We start from the raw sequence: 18,707 nt of genomic DNA on the forward strand, positions 1-18,707 counted from the left end.
CTTTTCGAAATTTGGAGGCTCAACATCATACCATGTATTTTAGAAGCTCCGGGCCACGGGGCCACGGGGCCACCATACTACTGCTACTGGTGAGCCCTGTGTGCAATGTGTAAACATCACAGATTCAAACAGTTTTCTCATATATATTCCAAGTATGGTCTGTACGATTGAAATCCATTATTTTTAGCGTTGATATATATCTTCAAATTGCTGCCACCTCACTTATGATTTTTGTGTGTCGTTCAAATGCTAACCATGATTGTATCATGTAAAGATGTGCACATGTACCGGTATGTCTTCATCAAGTACAGTGATATATTATATGGATCTTTGTTTTTGAAATCTTGGACATACAATGTATCTTGCTTTCACTTAAACATTCATGTATCAATTTACCACTTGTTTTTTTTTTTATATTTGTTTGTTGTTTGTTTAATATGCTTCTATCAGTAGCATGTATTTTGTTCTCTTAAAGTGACTACATTGCTGTGCAGTCATCACAAGTTGCATACTATGATGTTGTCAGTGTTTGATACACAGTTTACAGTGAATGTGCAACACATCCATGCCCATTTGGTCGTATTACTAACCATTGATTATGTTTCCATTATATGACTTGTCCACAGAAAGATAATTACTTGCATATTATACATTTCTCTCCGCATTTGTGTATTCATATTGTCAGTACATGTGTACATGTATTCGTTCAAAGATTGATATCCAAAAATTATGTCTAACATGATTAAAATTATGACGAGAGTTCTGTGTTAATGGATACAAAATGTCCATGCTCATCAATTCATGTACAGTACTGTAACTTCAATGCTTGACATTTGTTTACCCTTTTTGTTTCGTTTTGTATTTGACTGGTGGGCCTGTTGTATTTTACTAACAGTGAAATAAGATCCCTGTGACAAATTTATCTCATAATCATTTATCTCATCTACTATGGTGGTACTCTTGCACTACAAGCCTTTTACCCTATAAAAGGTACAGGGGATCACTTTTATTCTTTTTATAGAGACAGTCAATTGAGGCAACATCTCATTTTACTTATTTATTTTAATTTGCTTGTTTGTTTGCTTGTTTTTTTTTTTACAGAAGCCAAAATTAATTACTGCAACCAAAGGAATTAATGGGAGTTATGCTTCTCAAAAGATTTGAATCAAGGTTCAAAGACTGGACAATATCCTGTGTCAAATTTCTTGATGGTCTGTTGCATCCATGCTGAATATATGGCAAAATATATTCTGTATGTTTTGTGTTGTATTTGTCAGTGCATGCCCTTTAGCATTGTGACATGTTAATGACTTACTTCAGATTTGCAGAGATCGGAAACATATCTTCATTGCCTGTTTTCATTAATTTTGATTTTCTTCTCCTTTTTTTTAATAACTTTTCATACAGGCTGGCATGAATGGTTACGTCACGCGTATTCAATGTGACATTTCATCTCATCATTGCATCTTTTGTGATTTTCAGTTTCCCTTCTACATGTAGTTTTGTCTTGGATCACACAGGAAGACCAACACGTGTACAGTGGCTATAGGATTCTATCATCTGCATGTACATGTACACTCTGTAGTCTTTCTTGTTATTTGCATACATATAAGTTGTACACATGTATAATGCACTTATGGATGTTTCTTTCTCTGAATGATCAAGCAATGTTATATTCTGTTCTACCATACTGGTGACTACCTGTGACGGAATGCCTGGAGTTGTCTGATGTGATTTGTTTGCTGTTCATCTTTCATTTTAGGCAAGATGTAGCACTTTTCAGCACAAGTTACATGGATTATATTTATGTTCATAAAGTTTGTCCCTCGTTTTTGTTTGTTTGTTTGTTTTTTATTTTATCATGACAGGTACATTGTACATCTATATTGTACAACTACAATGAAACAACTTTAATATTGTGCTACATGTGTATGATCAGTTTGTATTGAAGCTAATCCAAGAGTAAGTACATCTGTATGTGGTACGGTAGCTAATGAATAGTACATTAACATAGTACATGTATTTCAAGTCCTGTCATGAATATTCATAAATAGTCAGCTCTTTATAACCTGCCGATATATACTAACAATGCAGTGCCTAATCCAGCCGAGGATCTTAAGATGGTGCCTTCCCATGATGCCATGCAGCTGTCATGGCAACACCCAGATGGACCGAGGACCGGCTACCGCATCAAGCTGTCCAAGGTGGTGGTGGTGGCGGAGGGGGAACCCTCGGAGGGGAAATCCCCGGAGGAGGGATCCCCAGAGGGGACCTCCCAGGAGGAGAAATCCCAAGAAGGGGAGTCCCCACCAGAAGGGGTGTCCCCACCAGAGGGGGAATCCCCACCAGAGGAGGCCGACGACGGGGAGGAGAGAGTGGTTGATGCCGACACAACTGATGTCACTTTCTCCGGGCTCGAGTCGGATGTGGAGTACAAGGCCACCGTTGTGAGTCTGAATGGGCCGAGCGAGAGTGAAGGGGTCTCCGTTCAGGAACGGACCACGACATTAGAGTGTAAGTGGAACCAAAGATGAATTGTAGACAAGTTTTACAGACATGTCCAAACTTTTGGCTGTCTTTATGGCTCTAAACTGTTTAGAAAAGTTGACACTGAGGTTGAAATCTGTTTTAATGTAGTGTGGCTTTGTCTTTCTCTCGATCATAAACTTATGGTGGAAATTACCTCTCAGTTATTGGGTAAAAAACAAATAAAGACCTCTGCCGAAAAAAAAGGAAGGAAATCCCCTACCTCAGAAGGATTTTGCTATCTGTGCTTTCGAAACACTGTGGAGTATGTACAAGATATGTAGGTCCAACAGTATGTGATCTAAGGCTGCTTCAATGACTTCTAACTCATTACTTTTAAAAAAAATACTGTATAGGCAGCATTATCAAATGGTGTGAATGCGCGAGAATATAATGTAAGCAATTTATGAGCTTGGCACTTTCTTGTGGCATACTTGTATATTCACCTACATATTTGCATAGCATCTGTGGTAATTTTTATGTGTCTTCTGTACCTGTTGCAATAGCCGCATTCACACGTACAAAATAGCGGGATGACGATCGCGCTCCAAATCTCGAGAATTTTTGCAACCCATCAAATGCTCCAAATTAGTGGGTTAGTGATCGCGCTCGGAATCTCAAGTTTTTTTGCAACCGTTCACACGTACAGGGAAATAACCCGCTAATTGCCGATCGAGATAACAGCCAAACCTGCAAACTGGGTCACACAGCGCGCTTCTCTTTGCCCATTGTTTTTTTGTGCGTCATAAGTGGTGTGGTTCCCGCGCTGTTGTGGTGCGCCAAGAGGTGAAGGACCTGTTCGCAGAGGCCTCTCTGTTGTGATGTGCGCATTGAATGATGGGATATAAAAACTCAAGTTTCTGAACCCGATCGTTCACACGTTCCGGCAGGGCAAATTAGCACGCTAATTTAGAAGTAAGAGCAAGATTTTTTGGGTTTAACGTCGCGCTGCTGATCGCGCTAATTTTCGGGGTTTTGTGTCGACACGTGCACAAATCTTGAGATTGCAATCGCGATGCAAATCTCGAGATTTGTATCCCGCTAATTGGTGTACGTGTGAATCCCCCTAATGTGTACTCAATACAAAAAAAGCAAATATTGTCACTTTTCCTTCATACACTTTGCAGTTTACATTGTGATTGTTTTGTTTGACATCTCTCCATGTTTCAGGCCCCAAGCCGGTCGTCGACCTTAGCGCAGTAGCGACTGCCGAGTCCCTCACCATCACATGGACCAAGCCCGAGGGCGGCGTAACTGGCTACAAGGTGACGTGCAGACCCAACAAACCGCACACTGACGAAGCATCACCTGACCCGGGAGGGAAGTCAGGTGACGAGTCACAAGACCAGTCAGGTGATTCAAACCCGGAGAACCAACCAGGGGAGAGCGACCTGCCGGAGGGAGAGGAAGAAGGGAAGAAGACTGAGGCAGGCGAGAAGAGCGGAGAGGAGAAGGAGTCAGGTGATTCAATAGGTGATGCATCAGGTGACCAGGCTGACAACAAAACTGAAGAGGGAGATAACAAGGACAAATCGCCCGAGAGTGGAAATAATGCGGAAAGTGATCAGACTGAGAAGACGGATGACCCCGAGAAGGACAAGTCAGATGACAAATCACCTGATCAGTCACCTGATCAAGCCGAGAAGTCACCTGACCAAGCTGAGAAGTCGGATGACCCCAAGAAGGACAAGCCAGATGACAAAGCACCTGACCAGGGAGAGGCAGCTGATCAGTCACATGATCAAGCTGAGAAGTCCGATGACAAGTCACCTGACAAGGAGGATGAGAAGGAGAAAGATGACAAACCAGAGAATGCTTCCAAGGAGGGGAAAGAGGATGAAGACCCGGATGCCTCTTTGCATGAGAAGGAGGATAAGTCAGGTGATCAGCAGAAAGAGTCAGGTGGTCAGCAGAAAGAGTCAGGTGATGCAGCAGCAGGAGAGGATGAAAAGAGTGGGGAGGATGATGGGAATAAAGACTCTGGCAAGGAGAACGAAGCTGACAAAGAAGAAAAGGCAGAAACGGATTCCAAGGATCAGTCCAACGTCGACGCAGACAAATCCGCAGCAGATGAGAAAGGTCAAGGGTCAGATATCAAGGACGAGGAGGAGATCAGGATTGTCGATGGGGACAAGACCAGTTTGACCATCTCGGGCCTGCGGCCAAAGACCGGCTACACCGTGACGGTGGTCACCCTGAACGGTCAGCTGGAGAGTGAAGCGGCCAGCACGGAGGCGGCAACGGAGGAACCGGAGAGTGAGTTGTGGCATCGGGTTGCATGCAGAGTTGTTAAAGCCTGTCGTTTCTCTGCCTGACCTCTCCATTTTGAAGTCATCAATCTGTCATATTGCATCATTAGCCTTGTGTGTGTGTCAGAGATTCCATGCATTCTTTCTGTGTGTTCATTTCTAGTGCATTTCTAGTGAAGAGTCCAACACCAGTGAACATGTACCTCCAGCATGACAGAATGATGACCGAATCATTTAACTCTCTGCTCCTAATTTCATGGATGAATTCAGAATATTGCTTTGTTTTGTCACAAATATACCCCTTCAAGCCAAATTTGCTCCTTCCAAAAAAATTGTAAAAAAGACCCCCACATCATGCAAAACAATAACGTAGAGAAAAGAATATAGAAATATATCACTACAAACATTGCCCTCCTTAATTTTGCAAATTGTAACAAAATTGTAAGAATCAAATATATTTGAAATTATTTGATGCACCTTTAAGAGAGGTTTTTAAATCAAGAGAGAGTATTGGAGTTCAAGCATTTAGATGTGCTGGAAATGGACACATACTTGTACCTTTGGCTACATTGGTGACTATGTTTCATTTTCCATGGTATGTCTTTCCTGTAAATTACTATGCGAGTACAGTAGAATAGATCATTCAGTCTGGTGTGCTTGCTGTATACTGTGGTAGACGGGATGTTTTCTCAGTGAAGGTTGACTTTGTGATGGAACAAAATACACTGTAATTGAAAATTTCATCGAACTCCAATTTGCATATCCCAACGAAAAGTACATTGCTGATATTACCCCACAAGTTTTACAGAAAAGATGAAACAAGAACAAAAGCAAAAGTGCCACTCTAGGATTCACTTTAATGATGCACTCACAAACCTGTTATGGCAACTGTTCAAATCTGTTGAAATGTACTTTTTATTGGATAAAATGCATGCTGCTCATCTGTAGATCTTCAAGTCTTGTGGACATTGAGTTGAAGTAATGTACAGATGTAGCTCAAAACGGCACAACTCGTTTCTTACTGCTTTTGGCAGTATCAATGCTTAATGTGAAGTCTGTGCTTCCGCAACAATTCTATTCCACAGAGATTTTCTCTCATTGGTCACTCATCGGAAGCTACTTGTAAGTTTATTGCTTCTGGCCACCCACTGAAGTGTACCGGATGGCAGTCCGATGAATCCGACTTGTGTTGGTCAACTATCAGATCAGTGCTAAAGTGTCAGACATGTCGGCGGTGATCTGATGAGGCGAGATTGTCTGATGAAGATTGCGTGCGACATGTCTGACACTCACATGATAGTCGACCAACCAAGTCGGATTCATCAGACTGCGATCCGATACACTTCGGTGGGTGGCCGGAAGCAACAAACTTTCCTTCTGCTGAGTAACTAATGAGAAAGAATCTCTGTGGAATGGGGGTATACCTTAACACTGTATGGGAATAAATCATATCGTAGGGGGTGACTGCTGAAAGGAAGAGACACTTTGTACATCATATTTATGCATGTATTTTGTCAAATACTTCACCATCTCTCCATCTCTTTTTCTCTCTCATACCTTTGACTTTGCAGGTGGTCAATTTCTTTCATTATCTTTTCAGTGATTTCTCATAATCTTTTCAAATCCTAGATTTTCATTTTAGATGCATGATGCTGGTTACTTCTCGTCTTTGTCTGTTTAACTCAAGTCTTCTCTGCAATGGTTTCCATGGAAACGATTTGCTGAAACTCACTGATGTCATGTTTTCTATTCCCTCTCACTCCGTAGAAATCAGGAAATTTATCATTCAACATCTTTCATTTTTCTATATGATCCAACAACTCTTCAGAATATTCATACATCTTCAGACTGTGCTGTCTGTTTTTCCTTTCCACTTTTTATTCCCCTTTTAAATCTTCCAGGTTTGCTTCATGACATCATGATATCTGAAATATCTTCGATACTTTGTTGTAACATTTTCTGCTGTTTCACCTTCTTCAATTTGCTGTACTTTGTAAACAACATTCTCTCCAATAGTCACCTCCTTGAATACCACTGATGATTTATTCAGAGTGATTTGATGTGTATTCAACACTACCACTTTTTTTTCCCCATTTATCTGCACTGCATCATTGTTAGTCAGTTTGTATTTGTCTGTTTGTTTGGCTCATTTGCCACACTGTTTATTGTTTACAACAATAATTGTCCATACTTTGACACTGCTGCTGTGACATTTCATTCAGTTTTTGTAAGTTGTTTTCAATGATGATAACCCTTTAACATATTTTGATTTGTTTTAGTTGAAGGTCATTTTGATATTTTCATGACATACATTTTGTAGTTGCAAACACACAAAAATTGGTTATTTTTGTGTCCCCGTTTTTGTGCAATGGTAAATATGTCGTATTGTGTCATTTAATGTTTTTTAACAAATGAACACTGTCAAGTCAATCTACATTGCAATTTTGCAAAATATTATTGTCCTCAAATCATTAATCAATCATGTGCTACTTGAAAAGCAAAGTCTTATAGACTTACAATGTACTAACTACATGTTTTCATTTAGTCATGCTAGTGTTTGAAGTATGTATGACAGGTGAATTCATACAGGAATCCCCTGTTAAAACTAATTATGATTAATGACAGACCATTGCTCATAACAGAGACAACCATCAGATTTTTTGAATGCACCATACATTTTGATACATTAAAACAAAGTAAAATTAATATCAGTATTAAATTGGCAGTTAGATTTAGAGAAAGGACTAGTAAAAAAAACCCAAATAAATGAATGTGAAAATATCTTCATTCAAATAAATTACGTGTGAATGGATAATATATTGTGTTAGCAAACTTTGTTATACCGGTACACTATGTACATGCAAGTGCAGTACAATACTAGACAGCCGTACACATTGTACCTCTTTATGATTAACAGTGATGATGCGAAAATTATATGATTATGACCTTTGACCTTTGACCCATCAGGCCCCAACCCTGTGGTAGAGGCCAAGCTGGAGTGTGAGGCTACAACCATCACAGCAACCTGGGAGACTCCAGAGGGCAAGGTGACTGGCTACAGGATCACATGCCAGCTGAAGCAGGGTGCAGAGGACCAGGAGGTCAAAGGTCGGGACTTGAATATAATTACATATCGTAACTGGGGTGACAAGACCTTGTATTTGCAATTTTGGTGAAAATGAGTTTTTTTGATTACTGGTCAAATAATCGGTTAAGTGATATCCAAATCCAAACTGTTTTACATAAAAATGAAGCCACCACGGCATGTCCAAGGAATGTCTATCCCATTCGCTATAGTGCTTTGGCCGCAATGTGTTTTTGGCTCTCCTGAACATTTGACATTTTGTAGATATGAGGTCTTGTTGCCCCAGCGACGATATGCTGTACATGGGCATGTACTGTTTCTGCCCTAGTGTGTGTTTTTTTTTGGTTTTTTTTTTTTTTTTTGGGGGGGGGGGAGGTGGACTGGGAATGAAACTACACACTTATGATGTTGACTTGAAATGTGTCAAGATTGTATTTTAATTTCTCTTTTGCCTATGGGTCTAAACAATTTGAGGCATTTCTGTGCTGTGTGTTTTCCGTCAATTTTTCCGCTCATTTCTCCCTTTTTTTTTTTTTTGACTGCAAAAGGACCCGAAGAGTGGGTTTTAATGGATATGTGATCAGACAACATTTCAGTTTTCTGTTTGCGTAATAATATGTAGGAGGTTTGAAAAGCTCTTTATTTAATTGTTTAAAAATTTGTCATTGTCTATAATCGATTGGATTTTATCATGTCTTTACCTGATTCACAGACAAGGACCAAACGGAGGAGTCAGAATCGGCCGATCAGCCGGTAGCCACGAAGGAAGTGAAGGCCGACATCCTCAAGGCAAAGTTCTTTGACCTGCAGCCAGAGAAGGACTACGTGGTCAAGATCTGGTCATTACTGGACAGTGCCAAGAGTACCCCTCTGACTCTGGAGGACAAAACCAGTGAGTGATGAGAGACATCAGTCCTGGCCTTAAGTGACCTGTTCCTAGTGAATACTGATTTTTCGTAGACAGTTATATTCTGTGATAGACATACATTGTATGTAAGCCACATTATTGAAAAAGACATAAATGCACACCATGTATATGTCCAAGCTTATAACTGCACATATGAATACTGTTGCAGATACATGTACATGTAGTGTATTGGCAATTTTGGGATTCCTGTAAAGGCTGAAATTTTCCTGTGTGGAAATTCTTGCACATTTCGTGTGATATGAAACCAGCACAGAAAGACAAGTGCAAAATTGTTGTTCATATTGTAATGTGGACCAGTCAGCTTGAATCGTAGCATACAGGTGACTGTATTGTATGTACATGTCGTACATGTTGTATGTGCTGCCAAAGCCCTACAACTGTACTTGTAAACTGCCATGACATCAATGAGCTGTTTGAGTGCTCGCTCAAACCCCGAGCATCCATGAAATCATCTAAACCCTGCTGAGTGCAAAAAGTCAATCTCGCAAAACTTTCCACCGGAAGGGTAAAAAGCTTGTTTGACGAGTAGCACAATATGTGCCTCAAACACAGGAGGAGTCTGTGTTTGAACCCTACAGTGTGACCAGCTGGAAGGGTCAGTGTTGGGTCTTGTCTTGCCATGCTCTCTTTATAGACAGGTGATCTGGTTTGAATTGACTATCTCATGAGCTAAAATGTGGATTTCTATAATTATTTCTCATGCCAATAACTTTTTTCTTGTTTTCTGTTTTGTTTCATTTTTCTTTCACAAACACAGAGCCAGATCTACGTGAAACTGGTAAGTAGGGCCTACATTGTACAAGTGTACATCAATACTTTGTATCGTTTTCTTCAAAATGTACGATGTAGTAAATTTACTGAGTTCACTCTAAAGTTTGATCCTGAGTATCCAAGTACTTAGCACATGTAAAAAGAAATTGGAAATATTTTAAGATATTTAATAGCAAGGTCAAATTTACTTCAAACATATCTTCCATCGCAATGCCAGATCACATTGATCTTTTCATTCCCTTCCATTCTTAACTGTACAAATCATTGGAAAGCATAGAGCTTGCAGCATACACTTGTACCTCATGCACGGAATGTGCCCAATTACATTGTATCTGTTAGAACTTTTTTTTTCTTCAAAAGCATACTGATTTTAGTGTATACACTGTTACTAATCTTACACATGCAAATTATTCAATGATGTCATACCTTTATGTTTCTGTCCAATTATGATTGCAGAGGGCGAGTGGAAGGTTACCGTGGTAACCCATGAGGACTCCAAGCCTTCCAATAATGCCCTGGTGGAGATGGTCGTCTCCGGGAAGGACGGAAAATCCGACCCGATCATCCTCAACAAGGACAGGAGAGAGGAAGGCTGCTTTGAGCCGGGAAAGACCGAGGAATTTGATGTGAGTCTCTTTGTTTTGATGCTCATAACTAACTACTTGTAGAGTTGTATGTAGAAATATGTACATGATCATTTCTTTAGCGATCTTTAATGTATTTTTTGTTCATATTAATGATTCTTGCCTCTTTTTCTGTTTCCTTTTTAAAATCTGGATTTGAACTCGGGACCTCCTGATTGCTAGACAGTCATCATATCAACTAGACTTCTGTGCTTCTGACCAATAGCCAGTGATGGTGTTGATTCCTCATCTAATCCCTTATGTATATATAGTATGCTCATGATTTTAATCATGGCCATTGCTCACAGTACTGAATAATCAGTGTTTATTTACGTACATCAATGAAAGGCTATTTGTCAATCATTGGCAATAAAAACAACTCGACGCAAGATTCCTTAATTTGATTGAATATGCAATACCCGCTGCTATGAGGGATCAGAACCATCACTTGCTATGGGGCAGAAACTTAGTAGTCTCGTGGATATGAATAATATTACCTGTCACTGCTTGTAATATGATAATTTCGATCCTTGCTGCATTGGTTGCAGGATTGCATAATGACCAGTCACCCACCTGGGGGTGTTTCATCAACGTTTGTCAGCGCTGACAATCACCATGATAGTAACAGTCAGTGACCAGCGCATCTCAGCCAATCAAAACCAAGGATTTTGCTGAAATTTGTCAGCGCTGACAAACGTTGATGAAACACCCCCCAGTATTTATAGACCACTGAATACAAAGTGACTGAATGTACGCGCAACACCGTCTAAATGTATGCTCTCAATTGTCGTACAAAAAGATTCAAGTCGGGCTGATCGGTGACCTGTACAAGATCAGGATCGGCTACGAGGACGGTGCATCGTGGGAAGGCTGGCATCTCCAGGAGGTACGGATGGAGGACAAGCACACGAAGGAGCAGCTGGACTTCACCTTTGACCGCTGGATGGGCAGGGGTCTGGATGACATGGACCTCTACCGGGAGCTACCGGTCAAGCGAGAAGGAGAGGAACCACTGCCAGGTTGGTGGAACTGCCCCTCTTCCCTCTTCCCTATTTTTCTCCTTCCAGCTCCTTAACCTTTCTTTTGTCTGTCTTGTTTTTACCCTTGGCACCGTTTCATAAAAGTTGTCAGCCCTGACAAGTTGTCAGTCTCTGACAATTACCATAGTAACAGTTAGTGACCAGAGCTTCTCAGCCAGTCAAAACCAAGGATTGTTACTGAAATTGTCAGAGACTGATAACTTGTCAGGACTGAAAACTTTCATAAAAGTAATTAGTACCAGAATACAGTGTGCTTGCAGAATGAGTGTAAAATCATACAGGTGGTTCGTGCTATACAAGTTTCAGTAAATCAAATACATTTTCATGCCTTAAACTATTTCAAAGTGGAATGTTTAAAGTGTATTTCCCAGAGAGTATTGCAAAATTATCAAAAGCAATAATCTCATTTCATAATAAAGTGTATTTAGAATGAATACGTCGTGCCAGTGCAGTGAATTTTAAAACATTGTACAGTTCATAATCTTTACATCATGTGTTATTTTTCATGTTTATATATTGATGTTGTACTTGTATGTCGCATGGTGTTTTCTAGCAGTAGTGCTGTACTACATACACTGTAGTGTGCATCATAAAGCCTACGACGTACTTTGCTGAATGTACATTAGCTTAGGATGAGTTTTAAAATGTACAATCTTGGGTTTCTTCTCACCCACACAGTGCAAGTCTACTTCGTGTCGGTGCGCACGGGTGACCGATGGGCGGCGAACACGGACGCGGCCCTCTGGGTCGTCCTCCACGGTGAGAATGGTGACTCGGGGAAGAGAGCCCTCTATCACTCGCTGGGCAACGACACCAAGTTCCTCAGAAATCAGGTTTGGCTTCCTTCCTGCTCCCTCAATACTCAACATTTTGGGGTAACGCCAATACTCAAAGCACCATTGTAGAGCCCTGTCACAGATGCACTGTAGGATAGCGCAGTTGCATTGTCCATTCCGTGTTTGTCTGGCGTGCGCGTTCATCCACATACCATACAATTCATTGATTTCATTCGCAGTAACTGCTCTTTTCCTCAGTATGAATCTGAATATGACAAAGAGAGTATACAGATTTTTAATTTAACTAATCTGCAGCCATTGAAGTCACATTGGTCACCATTGCAACACTGCAGTGTGCTGGTCACATGATTGTAAACAAATTCATCCTGGTCACATACACAGTTAAGAGGAGCGCTGTTCACACATTTGTCTGGAAAGTGAGATGGAACCATCTTTGCTAACGAGCCATCCCACAATGCATTTGAAACAGGGCTTGCTGGGAGGCATTTGCATATTGGTTGTACCCTAGACTGCAGTAGGGGAGAATGCATTCATATACATGTGGGCACATACTCAACATCTTTATTTCTTGTTCAGACACTACATAAATGTTTGTCTGTACAAATCTGGATTTGGCTGGCAACACCTTAGCCTCTAATCTAGGGGTCATTTCCAGAGCTGTGTAGTGAGCCAACTTCAAATATGTATTATCGGCAGCACACAGTGAACAGTGAGAGTAAGATTCTGTTGAAGTTTCATCTCTTGGAATGAAAATGAGTGAAAAAAAAAAAACTGTGCACAGGCATTGTTACCGGTAGTCGGATGATAAAAATTAACAAACAGTTTAATATTAGAATTTCTGTTTTATATGTTTATCCACAGCTGGACACGTTCAAGTTGGAGGCGGTGTCCCTGGGTGAACTTACTATGGTGGAGATTGGACATGACAGCAAGGGATATGGTGAGTGCGTCTTTTTAAACTCTTACCACACTTTTGTTCTCCAATCTGCATATCCAGTGGCACTCTTTCCTTGCTAATGAACAGGGATGTCCCCAAACTGTCTGCGAGTGAACAAGGATCACTCAGTCCGAGCAATTCTCCTTGTCTCACTTTTGCCTTTTAGTGTGGGACTAGGACAGTGCAACACATGGGCTGACTAAAATCTAATAAATGCACTCTTTCCATATTTACTGGACAGCAACAAAAATTGTATACCGAGGTACATGTACAATGTATAGCCGAGTTCAGTGGCATGTCAAATGTTTTAGGTTGCCCTTTAGGTATTCAGAAGATAGACATTCATTTATTGTATACATGTACTTGAGTTGTACTCTGTGAGCATATACATTCCTACATGTACATGTACATAGTAGCATAACTGATTAAAATTTATGGTGCTGAGATAATACTATTAAGATGATTCCTGACTGCAAAACATCCCTACTACTTGATGTGCTGAGGGTCATTTATTTGATTATTTTCAATGAAAGAGCACTTTGATATCACAGCATTCCTCAAATATTCAACTTAAGCCGTAGTGAGCTTTGTTTGCCACTTGACACTGGCACACATGCTGTAGTACTTGTACTTCTCTGATTGGCACAGATATCTGGAAATAAATTATCAATGAATAGACATTACCTAATGATGTCACCTTGGCCATCTTGTTGGACTGAGGCACACTGCTACACCTTAGTGGGCCTGTTAACCTACAACCAGGTCAAATTTGGAGTGATTATTAAACAGAATGTTGGTGAAAGAGAGAGGCAAGTTATCCCTTCATGTGGTCAGGCACATAGCTAACCTTGTTGCGCTCTTTTATTGGCATTGAGTAATCCAGGCATGCAAACTTGACATACAGTTGTAGATGTTGATTGGCAAGCCCACTTGGGTGTAGCAAGGTGCTTCAATCTAAACAGGAAAGCCTTGGTGACACAATAGGGATTAGGGGATTAGGATAGGGATTAGGGGATTACGATCATCTCCATTCTACAGCAATTTGTTTCCAGATGCCTGTGTCAATCAGTGATAAAACCACTCCCATTACCATTTGCAAATAAAGCACAATGAGTGTTAAGCAGTTGAAGACTAGTCTCGAGTACATGTACATCAGTACTATTAAACTCGGATTGGTGCCTATGGGAAACGAGTATGATAGCGAATTTAGTTCATCTTCAGCAGGTTAATCAGAATGCCTGGGCACATGCAGGGTTAATGCAAATCTCTTTTTGCAACAGGTGCCGGGGTGTACTTGGAGAATGTGACTGTGAAGGAGGCGGAGGATGCGGAGGAGGAGTACCTCTTCCCTGCCAACAACTGGCTTGATGACCACGTGGGTGACAAGAAGACGCACAGACAACTCAAACTCATCGGTGAGTGCATCTTGCCTGAATACTGGACAGTCAATATTCATTTCACCTGTCTTAATTTTCATCATGAATGAAAACTGTGTGAGAATTCAGGACATTTTTGCACTTGAAACATAGCGTATGATTTCACTGGTTCAATCCCCTAGATTATGTAGTATTTGTTTCATAAGATACATGTATATTCAAATGTTGCAATGTTTTTTAAAAAGGAAAAAAAAAAATCTTTTTTAAACCAATTGAGATGGAGATATTTTGATGCCTAAAACTTAAATTGCAGGTTTTTCTTTGCATAATATATTTCTCATGCATGGAATGCCTACAATGTACAGTACTTCGATATATTTTCAGGTAGTCTGTAGTTTCGGCACAATGTTTCCAAATTTGTTCAGATGCAGTGTAGCATAGCATTGGATGAACAGTTGTGCAAAAAAAAAAGATGAAGAATGTATCAGCTGTTAAGTCAGTAGTAATTGATCAGTGTCAAGTCTGTCACATCTTGAACAGCAGCCATTGGTAATGTGTTTGTTCTGACCTAATTATGTCACAGGAAAGCGATCCACAAAGGCAGTTGAAGAACCAGCGGATGAACAGAAGCCTGAATCAAGTAAGTCTTGCATATTGCCAAGTCATATGAAAGATCATACAGACCATAATGATATCTGCATGTCGTATAAAGGGGTCTAGGGCAATTACCCCCTGGGCAATTACCCCGGACCCTTCCCCTGGCCCTAATTCTAATCCTAATCCTGAACCTAATCCTAACCCTAACCCAAACTCCTCTTGGGGTAATTGCCCGGATACGCGTATAAAGGCATACCGATTCCAGACTAACAGCAGTTATAATGATCAAGTAGAAGTTTTTGTTTTCAATTTCTTTCTTTCAATCATTCTCAACTTATTTTTTTTTTTCTTGGTGGGGGCGGGGCGATATTAGTATTATTTTATTGGCATGCATCTGCAGTGTCAATGACACCAAGTTTTAGGTCACCAAACAGGATTGTACTTTACATGAATAAGATACGGCAAGAAAAGGAGCACAGTATCAATTTGCAGCTGTGCACTAATTCAAAACATCATACTTCTCTTACAGTTTTGAGTAATCTTTTGTGTATACGTGTGTGCATATATATATATACATATATATAATTATCAGAAGAAAGAGTCTCAAGTACGCCATGGATCCAACGATTACAAAAATTTTTATTACAAAATTTTCGGTCTGCCTCAGACCTTCGTCAGTGCAAAGACATTGTCTTTGCATTGTCTTTGCACTGACGAAGGTCTGAGGCAGACCGAAAATTTTGTAATAAAATTTTTTGTAATCGTTGGATCCATGGCGTACTTGAGACTCTTTCTTCTAATAATTACAACATTCGAAGTCCAACATGTGGAAAATTCCAAGATGTACATATATACAATGTATATATATATAACAAAAATGATGAAAATAATAATTGTGTGATTCCTCCATTTTCTCATGTCAGAGGGAGACTGGGCAGTGTTTGTCAAAACGGCGGAGAACTCACCGTCGTCATTCACCGCCAATCTCCATCTCACTGTCTATGATGGCAAGACTTCGTCGGGACCGCATCATCTGGCTCCCGAGGACGGCTTCCAGCCGGGCCAGGAAACAGAGTGCAAGGTTGGGAGTTTTTCTATTGTATCACGGCAGCAAGAAAGCAAGAGCAGATGTGACCGCCCAGCTCAAAACCCACAAAAGGTCGCAGATTAGGATTCTCTGTAATGGACCAAAATAATGCATTTGGGTTGACCAATTCAAATTGTTTTTTACAAGTTTGTCTGTGGGAGAGTAATAATTTCTTTATCTTCTGTCAAAATTTGACGATTTAAAGCAATACCAAAATCAAAATGATAGCATTCTTTTTGTTGTTGTTGTAACATATGCAGTGTATTTTGGAACAGGTAGACCTTGACACTGCTTTTTACTGGAAAATACATGTAGAGCACGTTTTCATTGATCCTTCAGCACAGCACGCCTGAGTGACCTTAATCTTCAAATCCTCTTTCCTCCATCTTTTATGAAACTGCACTTCCTAACTCTCTCTTATTTCACAAACTTTTTAGATGGGTTAGGATGGTCCAATTTCAACAAGGATATCATTTTAAAGCTTAGAGCTTACTCTTTAAAACTATGTAGAAAAGTGGAAATTCATTTTGGCCTACTCTTTGTAGGTCTTGAGCTGGGCAATCACATCTGTACACGTATAGCATCGGGAATATGCATTTGCACACAAAAGTTATGTGTGCCTTCAGTCGTACACATGTACGGTATACGTCATTCAGTAATGCTTTTACAATGTGAATGAAGGGCTTGACTAGACAGTTGTGGTTCAGTGGATATGACCACAGACACTTGATCAGCAGGTTCCTTGTTCAATTCCCCATCATCGACAGTTGAGTCCCTGGGCAAGGTACAGATGTACTTTATTCTCCTTGCGTAGTTCTGCATAGGGGACAAAGAGCTACCAGTCCCATCGTTTTTTGCTTCGCAGTCATTCGCAATGATCTGTTACTTGTTCAGTGGCCTGTAAAGCAAATCATAATGGCAAAAGACTGGTAATACTTGTACATACATGTATCAACATACAGTAAAAATAAATAGTGCTTCCTGTAACAGTTTATTGAGTGTATAATCTTATTAGAATGCCAAAAGGGATTTTTTTCTTGATTTTGAGATTAGTAGATTGCACTTTTGTTTCATGATTTCTTGCAGCATTATCATGTCATTCTGCTGCTTTGTACCTAACATGAGATAAGACTGTTCCTGTATGTCATGCTTTATCTCTAATGACAGATAAAAGTGGAGGGAATTGCCGCCATCACCAAGATCAGACTCGACCACGACAACTCAGGAGGAAACCAAGTCATCCATGTAGACACGGTAGGGTTTTCCCCTTTTCATTGTTGTGGTTTTCATGTTTGACTGTTATGAATTCTGTGGTTTCATACTGTAATGAATCAGGGATACAGTATACAATGTGCTTATAACTGTTAATGTTTCTCTATACTGAATAGTGGCGCATAATCCTTTTCTGTGGTATATTTTGTGCATAACAAGATAATGCTGGTATTGAATATCGCTATAATGATAATGATGATGATGATGATGATGATGATGATGATAATGATGATTGCTATTTTTGTCATTAGTGTTCTAATGACATCATTACTGTCATCATTATGTCTGTTTGTGTGTTGTAGGGTCATTGGTGATATTAACTAATACATGTATTTCTTATCTTGTTCATGTCATGTGACATTGTTTACTGGTGTTTGATTTACACATTTGTATTCAAGAAAGCTGAAAACAGAGAACTGCTATCACTGTAAAAGTTATGATTACTGTTACTCACATTTTCATACTACCAATCATTATCAGTTGTAGAAGTAGTAAGTGTATTGATATAAAATGGTAAAGATATGTGTTGGTTCTGTAATTATTGTTCTTGAACATACAATGTTGGAATGTAGTGCTGTGGTGCATAAACAGGATGACGCTTCTCTAAGAAATGCCATTACAATCTCCATGTTCTTCAGTGATACGAGTATTGATAGTATCATTACTTTTTTTTTCTTTTTTTTTACCATTTTAATCATAGTTTTCCTTTTTGTAGTAGTACAGAGCCCCGTTTCATCAGAAGATATAAGCGATTATGAATTTCCGTACCATACAGGCTGCCACAGACTTATGAAAGAAATCAACTAGTATATGATAGGTTATGATTCTTCATAAATCAGTGCCCAGGTAGAATTGTTATTGTCTTGTAGATATGAATATTGTTTTTTTTTTCATTTTAATTCCTAAACAACATACAGCTGTTACACTAATCCCTTGCATGGACAGTTGACACATGATGAGATAATATATCCATTTATATTCTGTTCTTTCCAGGTTCGGCTAGTTGACCAGGACACTAAGGAGGAGCTCGTCTACCGGCCAGAGTGTCGCCTTGGGGAGAGCGAAAAGAGTGGTGCCACATCACTGGCCAAGGAGGTGCCCACACTGAAGGACGGTCAGCAGCCTCTGCCAGGTGGGTCAGAGATTTGGTCACCAGTCTGTCATACATTGTATAATGAATAAGTATAAGTGTTTGATTGATATTGATTGACAATGAGATGATATTGTGACTCGTTAAATACTGCCACGGCATTGTACTGTAACCACTGCTGTGCACTCAGTGCTAATGACAAGTGCGGCACCAGTCTTTGACATCGTTTTGCAAACTGACTTAAAAGTTACAGTCTGCTGCAGTGATTGAAATATGTCCCGTCATGAATTTGCACGATAATGGTTAAACGAGGATTTGTATTGAATGAG

At 40.0% G+C, this 18,707-nt stretch overlaps 1 protein-coding gene across 1 annotated transcript in view; it reads left to right on the forward strand.

Annotated features, from left to right (window-relative positions):
* The window catches only part of LOC139713288 (uncharacterized), a gene marked incomplete at its 5' end in the record, with an annotated part of 88,947 nt that overhangs the window by 61,269 nt on the left and 8,971 nt on the right, over positions 1-18,707 (forward strand). Inside the window, 14 exons of the mRNA XM_071625032.1 lie at positions 2,095-2,514; positions 3,697-4,782; positions 7,743-7,883; positions 8,573-8,752; positions 9,546-9,566; positions 10,016-10,185; positions 10,982-11,201; positions 11,901-12,055; positions 12,881-12,959; positions 14,237-14,371; positions 14,916-14,972; positions 15,853-16,010; positions 17,184-17,270; positions 18,282-18,420. Coding sequence (XP_071481133.1) covers positions 2,095-2,514; positions 3,697-4,782; positions 7,743-7,883; positions 8,573-8,752; positions 9,546-9,566; positions 10,016-10,185; positions 10,982-11,201; positions 11,901-12,055; positions 12,881-12,959; positions 14,237-14,371; positions 14,916-14,972; positions 15,853-16,010; positions 17,184-17,270; positions 18,282-18,420 — 3,048 coding nt within the window. The remainder of the gene's footprint in view (positions 1-2,094; positions 2,515-3,696; positions 4,783-7,742; positions 7,884-8,572; positions 8,753-9,545; positions 9,567-10,015; positions 10,186-10,981; positions 11,202-11,900; positions 12,056-12,880; positions 12,960-14,236; positions 14,372-14,915; positions 14,973-15,852; positions 16,011-17,183; positions 17,271-18,281; positions 18,421-18,707) is intronic.

The sequence above is a fragment of the Diadema antillarum genome, unplaced genomic scaffold (genome assembly GCF_040938485.1).
Source record: "Diadema antillarum isolate AM-2024a unplaced genomic scaffold, OU_Dant_1.0 seq00001942_RagTag, whole genome shotgun sequence".
In the NCBI taxonomy this organism is placed as follows: Eukaryota; Metazoa; Echinodermata; class Echinoidea; order Diadematoida; family Diadematidae; genus Diadema; species Diadema antillarum.